Here is a 13440-nt window from a genome sequence, read left to right on the forward strand (position 1 = left end):
GTTTCAGTGGAGTGCAAGGCATGGAAGCTGGATTGGAGAGAGTCTAGGCAGGAACTGGGAGAGAGGAGCTCCAGACTGTGATTGTCAGCAGTGCATTCAGTGATCTTAGAGATGAAAGGGAGAAGCGGGGCAGTAATTGGAGAGGCAAGAGGGATCAAGCAAGGGTTGTTTTTTTAAGAGAGGAGAGACTAAACCATGTTTGTATTGTGAAGGGAAATATTCAGAAGCGATTGAGAGGTTAAGGAGAAGAATAAGGGAGAGGATGAGAGTAGGCATGAAGGAAATCAGGAGATGGGATGGAGTCTCTCAGGCAAGTGGAGGGGTTAGAGGAAGAGAGCGGATAAGAAACTTCTGAATCTATGACAATGGAGAAGAGAATCAAAGCAAGGGGAAGAGAAGGCAAGACATTGCTTTTTATTTTGCCTTTCTAAGCCATGTCCTTTGACAGATTACTCAGTGCTAAAGAAATCTCTGTAATTTGAGGGTTTGTGTCTTTGCTATAATGGCCTACAATGCTTTGCAGTCATTCACAGGGGTGCAGGAATTCCATGCCTGATGATGCTCTGTCCACTGTTTCTTGTTCAGGAAAGTGTTCATATGGGCCTTTTGGTTTCATCTCTCTTCTGCTTGTTGTTTTAGCTGATTTCTCTTCCATTTTTGCCACCAAGACTCTAGATTTAGACTTTTTTCCCCTGAATTTTCAAAAAGTTTTTCTCAAATAAATCTGAGTGAAAGGGGTCACAGCTCGTGGGGTGGGCAGAATCCCCATTTCCACAACTTTGTGGGACGTACTAGTATCTCCTGCTACTAGCACGTCACCGATCATGAGTGGAAAGTAGAGAAGATGCATTTGAGAATAAACTATTGTTCTCAGGCTCTGGATAAACTAGTGGAAAATGTCTATATAATGCAGCCAGAAGTGAGAAAAGGGTGCTGTCAAGTTCCTCTTTATCATCGGAAACAATTTTTTTCCTCTCAGACTGGCATACAGACAGAGAGGTGCCTCCTTTCTGAAGACAGAGGATGCACTTTCAGAGGGTTGTGTGGGAATTTGGCCATGTCAGTCCTATCAGTTTAATGCCCTCTGCAAGACTTTGACAGTTTACCCCAGGGAGCATGACTACAACTACTAAAGTACAGAAAACAAAAGATAAACATGATCAAAGCATAACAAAGTGTAAATATAAATTAACCAAGTGTTTTCCAGCACTGACAACAACCTAAATGATGTAGCCTGATTAAAAAATAAAATATGGAAGAAAAACATATGAAATGCCTTATAATTGTAACATCCTCGCCCCCCAAATGACTTATTTCACAATGAGCAATTTGTTACAAGAGACTGTTTGCTTTGCTAACCAAAAGGATGTATTACAGATACAACTTACCCTTTTTCTTGTTTGTTTCGCATTACTAGGCTTTCCAGCAAGAATCCCAGAGGTGTTCCCAATTGGTTTTTCAGCAGGAAGAGGTGGAGGGATATGTGGAACTTCATTTAAAGCTGGAGAAGTATTAAATTGTAAATCTAATAAGTTCTTTGTAGGGACCAAAAGGGAGTGTAAAAAACCATAGATATTAACAATCAAAATGGATCCCCCAACACCTCTTTGTGAACACAAAAACTCCTTTAGCCTGTGCAGGTAGGATATGAGCAGGAGTGCTGGAAAATACTGAGGACGTGCATAGGACACATCCCCATTTTGCAGAACATTGTAGGAGTACTTTCCTTACTGCGTAACCAATCTTCCTTTAAATCCAAAGACACTGGCTTTTTCCTCAGCTGTTCAAGTACAGTGAGGTTAGGGCAGTCTGGACAGAGTCTAGTGTGGTAGAAAAGAGAGAGCAGGAGTGAAGAGAGGCAGGTATGGTTGGAGGGGTTCATCTCTAGTCCATCAATAAAAGCCACTAAAAAGAATTTAATGTGTTCACACCATTGGCTTTAAATGCACTCTCTGACTGAAATCTGTGAAATGTTTGCATAAATTCTGCCAATATACTTATCCGTAATGCGTCTGTACGGACTGGGACATTTTTCAATCTATTTTACAGGGTATTTGTGTATTCAAATGATGCACTCAACAAAGTTTGAGGCACTTCTTTAAACCTGCTGGGCTTCTACCCATTATCAGAACTATGTAAAAAATGCTTATTGTCAGCCTAGACAGTCTAAACATTTAAAATCTTTTAAAATTATTTTTAAAAAGACCAAGTGAAAAGTTACCATCCAAATGAAGGCCTAGAGTCTTACCTTATGAATCAGCTGCTCACTGCATGAAAGGAGCTCTTAGGAGAGAATGTGGGGTTATTTTATTTAGCATAGAACATTTAATTGTATCTCAATGACCTGAAAGTCTGGATTGGAATTAAAAAAAAAACAAACAAAAAACCCAAAGGTGAATCCATCCCTTAGACCAGTGGTTCTCAAAGTCGGTCCGCTGCTTGTACAGGGAAATCTCCTGGCTGCCCGGGCCAGTTTGTTTACCTGCCACGTCCGCAGGTTCGGCCGATCGCGGCTCCCATTGGCCACAGTTCACCGTTCCAAGCCAATGGGGGCTGCCAGCACATCCCTCGGCCCACGCCGCTTCCCACAGCCCCCATTGGCCTGGAACGGTGAACCACGGCCAGTGGAAGCCGCAGTCGGCTGAACCTGTGGATGCAGCAGGTAAACCGGCCCAGCCCGCCAGAGGTTTTCCCTGAACACGCGGCAGACCGACTTTGAGAATCACTGCCTTAGACACTGAGTATTTGGAGACTGAGCCAAGAAGAGCTAAGTTAATTAAGCTTTCTTGCTTATCTAAGTCAGTGTGATGGGGCCTAAAAAAAGGATTAACTGCAAGAGAAAAATCTCTTCTTAACATTCCTGATTTAAAAAGAGCATTAGAGATTTATTTTTACACACCACTTTCAAATCCTGATACAGATACAGATGGCCTAGTTTTCTGCTCACATCCCTTCCACAAACAATATTGCCAAATCAGAAGACAGGTGATGTTTCATATCTCTTTCTTCTCAGGTTTTACACTTGGGGAGAGCCACTTTAACTCCCAATTGGACCTCCACAGAAGCTCAGTTACTGGGAGTTACTGAAAGGAGATGCTGAATCAGTAAGTTCCTAAGCACCTGGCCCTTTCCCTTTTTTTTTTTTCTTTTTTTTTTGGGACAGTGCTATTCATTTGCTGTGCTATGTTGGCTCTCTACAGGAGCCATCTCCCTCCATAGCAAGTGGGGCTGAGGTCACCTTTAATCACTCCTGCCTGATCTTTTCTGGTGGCAGGACACTACAACGAGGTTTAGTCCAGCCCAATCTCCTTACGACAACAAGGCCCTGTGTAGCTACAACTGAGTCAGATTGAAACCCATGACAACCTAGGGTTTGTTTGGATTTATTTGTCTCCTTCTGAAGCATCAGGAATGACCACGGCTGGAGATGGGTCACTGGAAAGGGTGGGCTCTGAGGCGATACTGAGAATTCTCTCTTCCGGGAGCATGGCTCGCTGGTCCTTGTTCACATGCTCAAAGTCTAATTGATCATCATATGTGAGGTCAGGAAGGAATTTTTTCTCAGGTCACACTGGCGGGAATCTTGGGGAGAGGGAGGAAAGGGGTTTGCCTTTCTCTGCAGCATATGGGCACAGGTCATTTGCCAGGGTTATCTGGGTATTATCTCACTAAATTAATTCTCTGACATTGGTGCTCCTCAGTCCCTCCTGTTCTTTCCCTGTGGCACATAACAGTTTAGTCTCCTGAAGGCTGTAATACCTTGTTCCAAATTTGGTTGTTGGGCTTGGCATAGGGGTAGCTGAGTAGCACTGGTGGCCTGGTCAGAATGGATGATCTGGTGGTCCCTTTTAGCCTTAAGCTCTATGACTCTAAGGCTACATCTACACTATGAGCTAGGGGTGTTTGTCAGTATAGCCACAATAGCATGGGTAGTGGCAGCAGAGGCATGGCTTAGCCATGCTGAGTACGTACTCACCAGCTTCAGGTGGGTTTGTACTTGGGATGGCTAAGTCATGCCTCTGCTATTGCTACCTGTGCTACTGCAGCTACACTACTACTTATACTCGTGGATATACTCAAGGAAAGCTAGCATGAACATGTGTATATGAGCAGGGGAAATCATACTCCTAGCTCACAGTGTGGACGTAGTCTTAGGCTTTGCAACAGCTTGCATTTGACAATAGGGATAATTGGCTCCACTCTGGGATCTGAAGAGCTTCAGAGGCCACTCTGCTTACTGTGAACCCCACTTTCCCCCTTTACCTCCATCTCTTTCCCAGTTGCAGTCTCTCGCTGAGTGGCTCTTCACACCCGTCTACCAACTGACAGAACGTGATTAAGCCCTTTGAGGGCAGTTCTGTTGCCACTAGAGAGCAGCAAAAGACTGTCTTATTTGTCTTGCAGCTAAAGAAAAAAAAATCTGTCTGGACATGCATATTAACAATCGAGACGTGAGAATTACACTGGGAAGGAGGAACACACCTATCTGCCTTCATTAGACTGGCTCTTACAGCTGAGGGTACATGTGATTGTGCAAACCAAAAAGGTTATTACAAATTTTGATATAGATTTTTTTTTTTTACACAACTTTTGTCTGTATTTTTCTAACTATTTCCACCGTACTTCTTACCTAAAAAGCTAGAGTTTCAGTGGCAAATTAAACACTGTTCTGGAAGTAGTGATGTAAATGTAAAGAGAGGGTAAAACACTCCCAGCAGGACACTCTGCTACTACAAATTTGACACAGTGTAGAGGTATGTGGGTTTTGAGATGCTTTTAATAATCTCCTCTTGAGTTATTTCTCTCTTTTGCATGTACTTTTGGGCGCATCTACTAGGGATGTGATGATTCCTCTGTTTTGGGAAGCAACCCCAGGGTGAAAATTTGTAGTTTACTAAATCTGAATCTTGGCAACATGCAATAAAGCACTCAATAGATTGAAGATTTCAACATCAAGACATCTAATGCTTCTCCTCTGCAGCTTTCCAGCTTTGTGAGAGCTAATCAGTGCCAGCTCTTGGTGGCGTGGGCTGGGAGATGGAAGATATTGTGGTTAATAGTCAAGATGGGACCATAACGCCACATTTGATATCCAAGGTTTGTGGTGCTATTTTTTTTTTAATTTCTAAAAACACCAGCAAAATGCCAGTACTTGAACAGCTGTCAATTTTAGAGACAAAATGATTTCATCCCTATCAATATTAAGCAATGAAGTCATGTTTACATCTTTCTAGAAAACTAACAAACAGTTTAATACAAAAGGTGTGAGCTTCAATAGGAGTGTCTACATTTGGTAGAGAAACAAATTTAGTACCTTTGTATTAAACTATTCTTTAATTATAGTTTTCTAGGAAAAGGTAAACATGACTTCACTATTTAATATTGACGGATGAAATTATTTTGGCTAAGATTTTTCTAACTGTTAATGTAACTAGCTGCAGTTTGTTCAGTATTTCAGTAGTGAATTCTGATAAAATGATTTCTTTATTGAACTCTATCTGAAAACTTCAGATAAGAAATAAAAAAAAGTGTGAAGGACTTACATTTCCCTGGTTTAGATGGGATTCTGATCACAGTAGGCTTTCGTGCTATAGCTGGTTGAACTGTCTGTTCCTTTGCAGGCTCATTTTTGGAGGGGAATTGAAAGGGATCTGATAAAAAAACACAACTTATTCAGCATATATTTGTTAAACACACACCTTAACAGACACTTCATTCATTATTAACCAACTTGTATACTTCATGACTAAGGGAAAAAATCACCATCTCAGTACTGAGAGACAATAAATATAGAGCTAATGAAAGCAGATTACTCGGCCCTTAGTAAATAATGTACTTTTTTTCTAAATGTGCACTAAGAAGAGATTCAAAAATGAGTTAACTTAAACCATGTTCTAGATCAGTGGTTCTCAGACTATTGTACTGGTGACCCCTTTCACATAGCAAGCCTCTGAGTGTGACCCCCCCTTATAAATTAAAAACACTTGTTTATATATTTAACACCATTATAAATGCTGGATGCAAAGCAGGGTTTGGGGTGGGGGCTAACAGCTTGCGACCCTCCATGTAATAACCTCGAGACCCCTGAGGGTTCCCGATCCCCAGTTTGAGAACCCCTGTTCTAGATGCTTTCCAGGACTATTCAAATCATAGTCCAACAGCAAACGCTCCTCTAGATAACAATGATTTGGGAAATCAGTACAGCTTTAGGGAAACATGTTCCAAAGCAGTTGCTCTGATATGCATACATAGCTGTGAATGTATCTGTAAAAGAGTTAAGTCATTACACAGAAGATAAAAGACCTACCGAAAACAAGCAACATATTCCATTGCAAATATTAGGCTCTGGTTACAAAGTCCTTTTGGTGCCCCCTCCATCTCTTAATAAGTGACTAAGTCAGGTTTTCCTTGAAATTTGTGTTGCTTTTTTACAGATCATAATCCTGAAGTAATGGGTAAGGCTTGTCTTGTGGTTAAAACATAAGACTAGAGTCAGAGCTGGGTTCTATTCCTGGCTATGTGACAGACATGCCTGGGTGGCCCTGGGCAAATCACTCACTCAACCTCTCTGGGCCCCCGTTTCTCTATCCACAAAAATGAGATTACTTTCCATGCTTAATAGGCAGTTAACACTTAATTGATTATGGTTTATGAATTGTTCAGATAACATGCAGAAGACGGTCATAGAAATGTATTGGGATAAACAAATAACTCCTGTTCCGGCAGGACTCCGATTGCCTCCATGCCAAGGAACATGTATCTATTTAAGATCCACTCCATATTATCAAGTACTATTTCTTCCTCTGGCAGTATCTATCCCCATACACTAAGATGCCAACAATTACTGCACCATAATTGCACAAGATGGAAATGGGAGATGTATTCTGACCAACAAATTCACCATGACTCCCATCCACCATTCACACAGAAGCCCCTGCAAATCAGCACTGATCTCATGTAGTGGCCATTTCAGATGTGTGCTAGCTAGACAAGGCATTATTGAGTGTCAGATGCACTTAAATAAGGAAGCACAGTGCGCGTTCCTTTAAATTCTCCAGTTTCTTCTTTTCACTGAAGGCAAGAAAGGACAAAATAGAATTAAAGGAAAAGCACTCTGCACAAAATGACAGCCTCCCTGGGGGAAAATATAAAATCACTTCTTTAAGTTAACTGTTCAGAATTTACATTAATAAAAGATTGTGGGAGGACAGCATTTCTTATAAAAATAGTAAGTAACAGAATCTGATGCTGTTTACCAAGAAATTGAAATATTTGCTACTTGGAGATTTAAATTAGAGTTTTTAAACATAAAAAATATAATGTTTGCCTCTGGTCTTGTTAAAAATCACATTTTCATTTAAATGCTTTCAAATTTGGATTATGGATGGGGAGGAGGCATATTCTAACTACATCATTCCATTAAAAATAGGCCTAATTAAGATAATTTCACTTAGAGAATATCCCTATTCTAGTGCAGCCAGTTTATATAGTAGAGCTGAACAGGTCACTCAACACCCCCCCGCCCCCAATATATACTGTTTTGTACTGTGGATTTCATACAAATATCTACATCCACACATTGAGCTGTCTTTGTAAATGGGCATTTTGTTGAGGTCACTAAGAAGGATTTTTCAAAAGCTGTATATTGACACCCCAACCCTGCAAATATATATGCAGAGTCAGGGCCGGCTCTAGCGATTTCGCTGCCCCAAGCACGGCGGCACGCCGCAGGGGGCGCTCTGCCGCTTGCCGGTCTCGCGGCTCCGGTGCACCTCCCGCAGGCATCCCTGCGGAGGGTCCGCTGGTTCTGTGGCTCTGGTGGACCTCCCGCAGGCATGCCTACGGATGCTCCACCGGAGCCGTGGGACCAGCGGACCCTCCACAGGGACGCCTGCGGGAGGTCCACCGGAGCCGCCTGCCACCCTCCCAGCAACCAGCAGAGTGCCCCCTATGGCATGCCGCCCCAAGCACGCGCTTGGGCCTGGAGCCGGCCCTGTGCAGAGTTAAGTCAAATGGGACTACTCATCTACTTAAAGCGAAGCTCATGCCTGCATTTTTATAGAATGGAGACATAGATTGTAACAAGCCCCTAGTTGTCAATAGTTTCCATTTTTCTCTCTCCACCCCCTTTAACAATATTTAGTGCTGTTCTAGAGAGACTGCTCTACACAGGTAACCCTGGAGGATAAGTCACCATTAAATCTTCATCTGTGTGGTATTCGTCACAAGGTTAAGCACAGCATTTATTGGAACATGAATTTTCCCCTCATTATCTTATGTTCAATAATACTATTGTCACCTCATAATTAGTTTACGCTTCATTAACTTGTTTGTGTCATTTCTTTCCCCAGAGTTGTGTTGGTGAAAATTGTCTGGTAAACTACTATGCTGCTTTGTGTAATGGGACTGACAGCATATGGATTTTTTTAAAGGTATTTAACAACTGGGCATGGTTTGAGCATGATTCAGAGACGTGTGAAAATAGAAAATACACTCTCAACTCCAGTAAATTAATCTTCTAGGGCATTCTTCATAACAGATAAACACCAATATCAATAGACTACTATCATTTTTCTTTAATAATCCTTTTATATTATTTTCACAGCCTTTATTTTCCTGAGTCTGACTTTTCTGCAACTGCAAATAAAACAGTTTATTTTATAACCTCCCTTTGATAACATATTTCCCTACATATGTGCTTAAGTTAGGGAAAATGCAGTGTGCACCTGACTACCACATATATATTTTTTCTTGGTTCTACTGGCTTAGAAGAGACAGACATATTTCATCCAGCCCCATTTTACCATCTTTGTTCCACACCAAAAAATAAAGGGATGATGTAGCAGATATTTGGCCTTTATTTAGGGGAAGATGGTGGCTATCTTTCTGAAGCTGTTATTGTTAGTCCATAGCTAGGAGACAATAAGATGAGTGATCTGTTTTATGTTCCTTTCTTCAAAGAAAAGTAAAAGATGTGGTAGATATCACAACAAAAATGGGGGGACCTCCAAACAGGTAGGTCGAGGAAAGTGAGAAATGTAATATTTATTATGTATTTTGAAAAAGCCACCCTGTTTTGACTAAGTCCTGCAAATAGTGCTCTCAGTACATCCAAGAATGACATAATAGCCCTAGAAATGCTGATTTGTTGGCATCATAACATGCATTACCATTATAGAAGTATGCACTGTGTCTACTTGAAATGTTTGATTATATATTAAATAAGCTACTAGACTGAGAGACACAAAAAATCAAGATGGCTATCTGGGTCTTCTAGGATTAGTCTACTCTCTTTAAAAACACAGAAATTTATTAAAATCTCATCTTGGTGAAACCACTTCACAGCCTGAGTAGAATCATGCCTAGCCACACTTAAGTAGAGACTTTCAAGATAAACCTAGATGCTGCTGGAAATATGGTTGGAGATTCAATAGACAAGATTCCAAACTAAAATGGAAGCAATACTGAACCAACACTAGTCTGGTGATAAGTGGTACAGTGATAATGGAAATACTGCCTGGTGGATATTTAAACAAAAAGGATCTGACCGCTCAGACATTACAAATTCTCCCGATTTGCAAGATTTGAGGTATTAACATAGGTGTCCTGCCTAATTCCAGCTTGGTTAATCACATTCTGCCTACCTCAAATTTTCCCTGTGTTTTGATTTGGAGAAGTTAATTGTTTGTTTTTGTTTTTAAAAACCATTCCTGTCATCTAATGGCTGCATGGTCCACATTAGCCTTTCACTGGTGGGTAAGTGACCCCTAACATATGTTGTTCTCACTGTGCTTTGCAATCCTCCAGCATGATAGGTGCTATGGGCATGTTCTGCCCACATCTCTCCCCACAATGGTTGCAGGTGAGAACCACAGTGGAATCCAGTGCAGTTCAGCTGTGCAGGAGGCAGGATTTCAGGTACTCACACAGGGGTGTGTAACATGGAGCCCAGCTGTAAGAAAATTTCCTGTGGTGCTCTGCATTCTGTGACTTTTGAGATTAATTAGGAGAGGTGATCAGCTTATCCATCACTGTACAGATCTGGAGAGGAAGGACAGTAGGGCTACAAAGACTACTCCAGATCTAAGACTGGAGTGGTAGCCATAAAGTTGATCTGCTGTCACTCTGGCTATGTCTACACAAAGAAAAACCTGCGGCTGGCCCATGTCAGCTGACTCGGGATGTGAGGCGGTTTCATTGCCGTGTAGACTTCTGGGCTTAGGCTCTTGGACCCTGAGGGATGGAAGAATCCCAGCACCTGGACTCCAGCCTGAGCCCAGAAGTCTACACAGCAATGAACAGCCCCACAACCCAAGCCCCATGAGCCCAAGTCGGCTGGCAAGGGCCCGCTACAGGTGTCTAGTTGCTGTGTAGACATAGGGCCAGTGGCCTAGAAAGGAGGATTTCTTCTTTCCCTGCCCACACAGAGACTTCCAGCAGCCAGCCTAGTTATTCAGGAAAGCATACTAGGAACACATCTTATGGCCCCAATTCAGTAAAGCATTGAAGTGAATGGGACTTAAGAACATGCTTTCTTTAATCAGATCCAAGATGATCTCTTATAAACTGCAGGATGAAATAGACAAGAACTTTCACTTCCACACTCACTAAGGAAAGCTACATTCTTCTAAGGCTAGTTCTGGACCATACTAGGCTAGAAGCATTTATAGAAGTGCAAGATCTTCTATTACAAGGAAACAACTCAAAATAAGCAGCCAGGCAATGTCCCGCAAAAGACAGGTCCCAGATTGTATGTTTTTAAGTAACTTGGAATACTCAAATGTAATTGTTAACAGATCTTCTGAATTATCTTTTGCTCTGATGACCATATCCAAGCCACGGGTCACATATAGTTACCACTATATCCCAAAAATACAGACGAGTCCATACTTGACTGACATGAAAGAAGATGGTGGCTCTTTGTTTTCCCTGCAGACAAAATTGAACTTTCCTACTATAATTATGAGAGAAATAGACATAATATGAAATGCGGCAATAGCCATGCTTGTAAAATGGAAGTACACTAATGGGATGGAGTTCATGACGGAAACCTCTCTACTCCAGATGTACAATATGCTATTTCTGTCTACAAATCAAGTCAATTCCTCTTAAAGTGCATGGGCCAAATATAGCTCTGGTGTATCAGGAATATCTCAATTAGTGAACGGGAAGACATTTTTTGAACAAGATCTGAATCTAACCATCCTATCAGGAAGGCAAAAAATAAAATAATTAGCAACTCCATTCCATATAAAACCCCTGTAGCATAAAGGATTTCTATGGAAAATCATTTGAAGGTCTCTTAATTTAAAATATGTGTTTTAAATAACTCAACTGCATTATTTCCCCATCTCAAACAAACTTGCATTAGGCTTTAGTTGGTTATTCAAGACAAGGGGCATGTCTCCTTGCCTGACTGTTCAGTGTCAGTGCTGATGCTGTAACACAGCGGTTCTCAAACTGTGGGTTGTGACCCTGTTTTAATGGGGTCACATTAGACTTGCTAGGGCCCAGGGCCGAAGCCAAAACCTAAGCCCCACCACCCACGGCCGAAGCTAAAGCCTGAGCCCCACTGCCTGGGGCGATGGGGCTCAGGTTACAAGCCCTTTGGCTTCAGTTTTGACCCCTCTACTTAGGGTGGTGGGGATCAGGCTTCGGTGTTGGCCCCCCGCCAGGATGGCGGGCTTGGGCAGGCTTAGATCTCAGTCCCTCCTCCTGGGATCGTGTAGTAAGGGGGTCATGGTGCAATGAAATCTGAGAACCCCTGCTAAACATATTATACCAGCAACACATACACACATACCAAAAAGTGTGTAGTAAGAGATGGTGACAACATCAACCAATAGTTTGCAGTGACAATTGGAGTAAGGCAAAGGTGCATTATGTCCCCACTATTGTTTGCACTGGTCATTGACTATGTCATGGAGAAGGCTACTAATGAATTTTATGGATAAACGATTAAGCACTCATTTTTGCTGATGACATTGTTCTGTTTAGTTTAATATATCCTGTAATTGAAGAAAAGTCCCAGCTTTTGGTAGGCACAGGAAAACAAACTGATTTGTTTATCAACAAGAGGAAGACAAAATATACCGCTATCAATGTCCTGAAAGCATCCATCACAGTAGATGGAGAAACACTAGAAGCAGCAAATCATTTTACCCAACTAGGGAGTGAGGTGTACAATAATGACAAGCAATGAATATCAAAAACAGCACAATTTTCAAAAGCTTGAAAAGATTTGGAAAAGAAGCAAGATTGGCTACTGTATACCAAAACAAATGTTTTTAATATCATTATTATGTCTCTCCTCTTTCATGAAGCAGAAGCATGGAAATCTACAACTGAAATTGATAAGAACCGTAACTCGTTCCAAAGTAAATGCCTAGGGAAGAGCTTCAGAATACAATGGAAAGAGTTTCTTGCAACATCAACAATTCTAACTAAAGCAAACAAAACTAAATAATTTAAAATGGTAAGATGATGACAATGGAAGTACTTAGGACATGCTTTAAGGATGCCACCAACACGACTTCCACCTGGGAAGAATAAAAGAGGACAATCTAGGGAAACTTTATACACCACAATGGAGAAAAAGCGAAATCTACCAACATGACACTCAGAAGCCTGAACAGACCAGCACAAGACAAAAGTAAATGGTGGAAAGTTTTGGACACCCTATGCATCTGAGGGTGCAGGAGGATAAAGAAAGTAGAAGAACACTACATATATGTTATGGGTGAAATGGGGCTAAGATTTCCATCCTAAGTCATTGTAAAAATGGCGATGCTGAATCCAACTTGCTGATTACTGAAACCTCTGACTATATGAAGTCACAAGTGCACAGGTCATAACTTGGAAAACCATAAAAAAAACCCAAACACCACAAACTTTTATTAAAGCATTAACACTTTAAGAACTATATTCAAAATAGATGCTTGCACATTTTGAGTGGTTGACTTTTGGCCTATTTCTCTTCCAGAACCTTGAGTCATTTCATTATGATATAAACACAGGCCTTGTCAAGGACAGGGCTGGCCTTATCATGAGGTGAACTGAGGTGGCCACTTCAGGTATCAGACTGGAGGGGGGGGGGGGCGCCACTAGGACCCAGAGTCTAGAAAATTGTGTCAGCTGCTAGTGCATTATGTATTTTCTCTGCTCTAGATGCACAGAGATGGTGGAGTGCTGTGCTGGAGGAAGGAGGACACAAGAAACATAACAGGCAGACAGGAGAAAAGGTGAGAGGAAATAACAGAAAGCAGCAGGAGCTGCAGGGAGAGAGAGGAGGAGGAGCCTCTTATGTACCTCTCTAGCACCCAGGAGCCTGGACTGATTAACACCAGCTTTTCAGGGAGCTTCCTGTTTCCTGCTGCTCTCCTGAAGCCACTTGAGGAGAACAGGCTGTCAACTGAAGTAGCAGGAGCCAGTTAGACCCTT

The 13440-nt window shown here is 41.7% G+C and overlaps 1 protein-coding gene and 1 long non-coding RNA gene across 9 annotated transcripts in view; one reads left to right on the plus strand and one right to left on the minus strand.

The window, feature by feature from the left end:
- SH3D19 (SH3 domain containing 19) overlaps positions 1-13440 on the minus strand; it is a 169272-nt gene that overhangs the window by 26476 nt on the left and 129356 nt on the right. For all 8 annotated transcript variants that reach the window (XR_007773446.1, XM_050946256.1, XM_050946252.1 and 5 more), the window contains 2 exons: positions 5544-5651; positions 1389-1501 (listed from right to left, as the gene is read on the minus strand). Coding sequence is in view for 7 of the 8 variants with exons in the window: in XM_050946256.1 (XP_050802213.1) it covers positions 1389-1501; positions 5544-5651 (221 nt within the window). In the remaining variant the exon portion in view is untranslated. The remainder of the gene's footprint in view (positions 1-1388; positions 1502-5543; positions 5652-13440) is intronic.
- On the plus strand, positions 1437-5096 carry LOC127047878 (uncharacterized). The gene is made up of 4 exons (XR_007773506.1): positions 1437-1519; positions 3014-3104; positions 4405-4546; positions 4982-5096. It is a non-coding gene; the product is annotated as an uncharacterized LOC127047878 (long non-coding RNA).

The sequence above is a fragment of the Gopherus flavomarginatus genome, chromosome 3 (genome assembly GCF_025201925.1).
Source record: "Gopherus flavomarginatus isolate rGopFla2 chromosome 3, rGopFla2.mat.asm, whole genome shotgun sequence".
NCBI lineage: Eukaryota > Metazoa > Chordata > Testudines > Testudinidae > Gopherus > Gopherus flavomarginatus.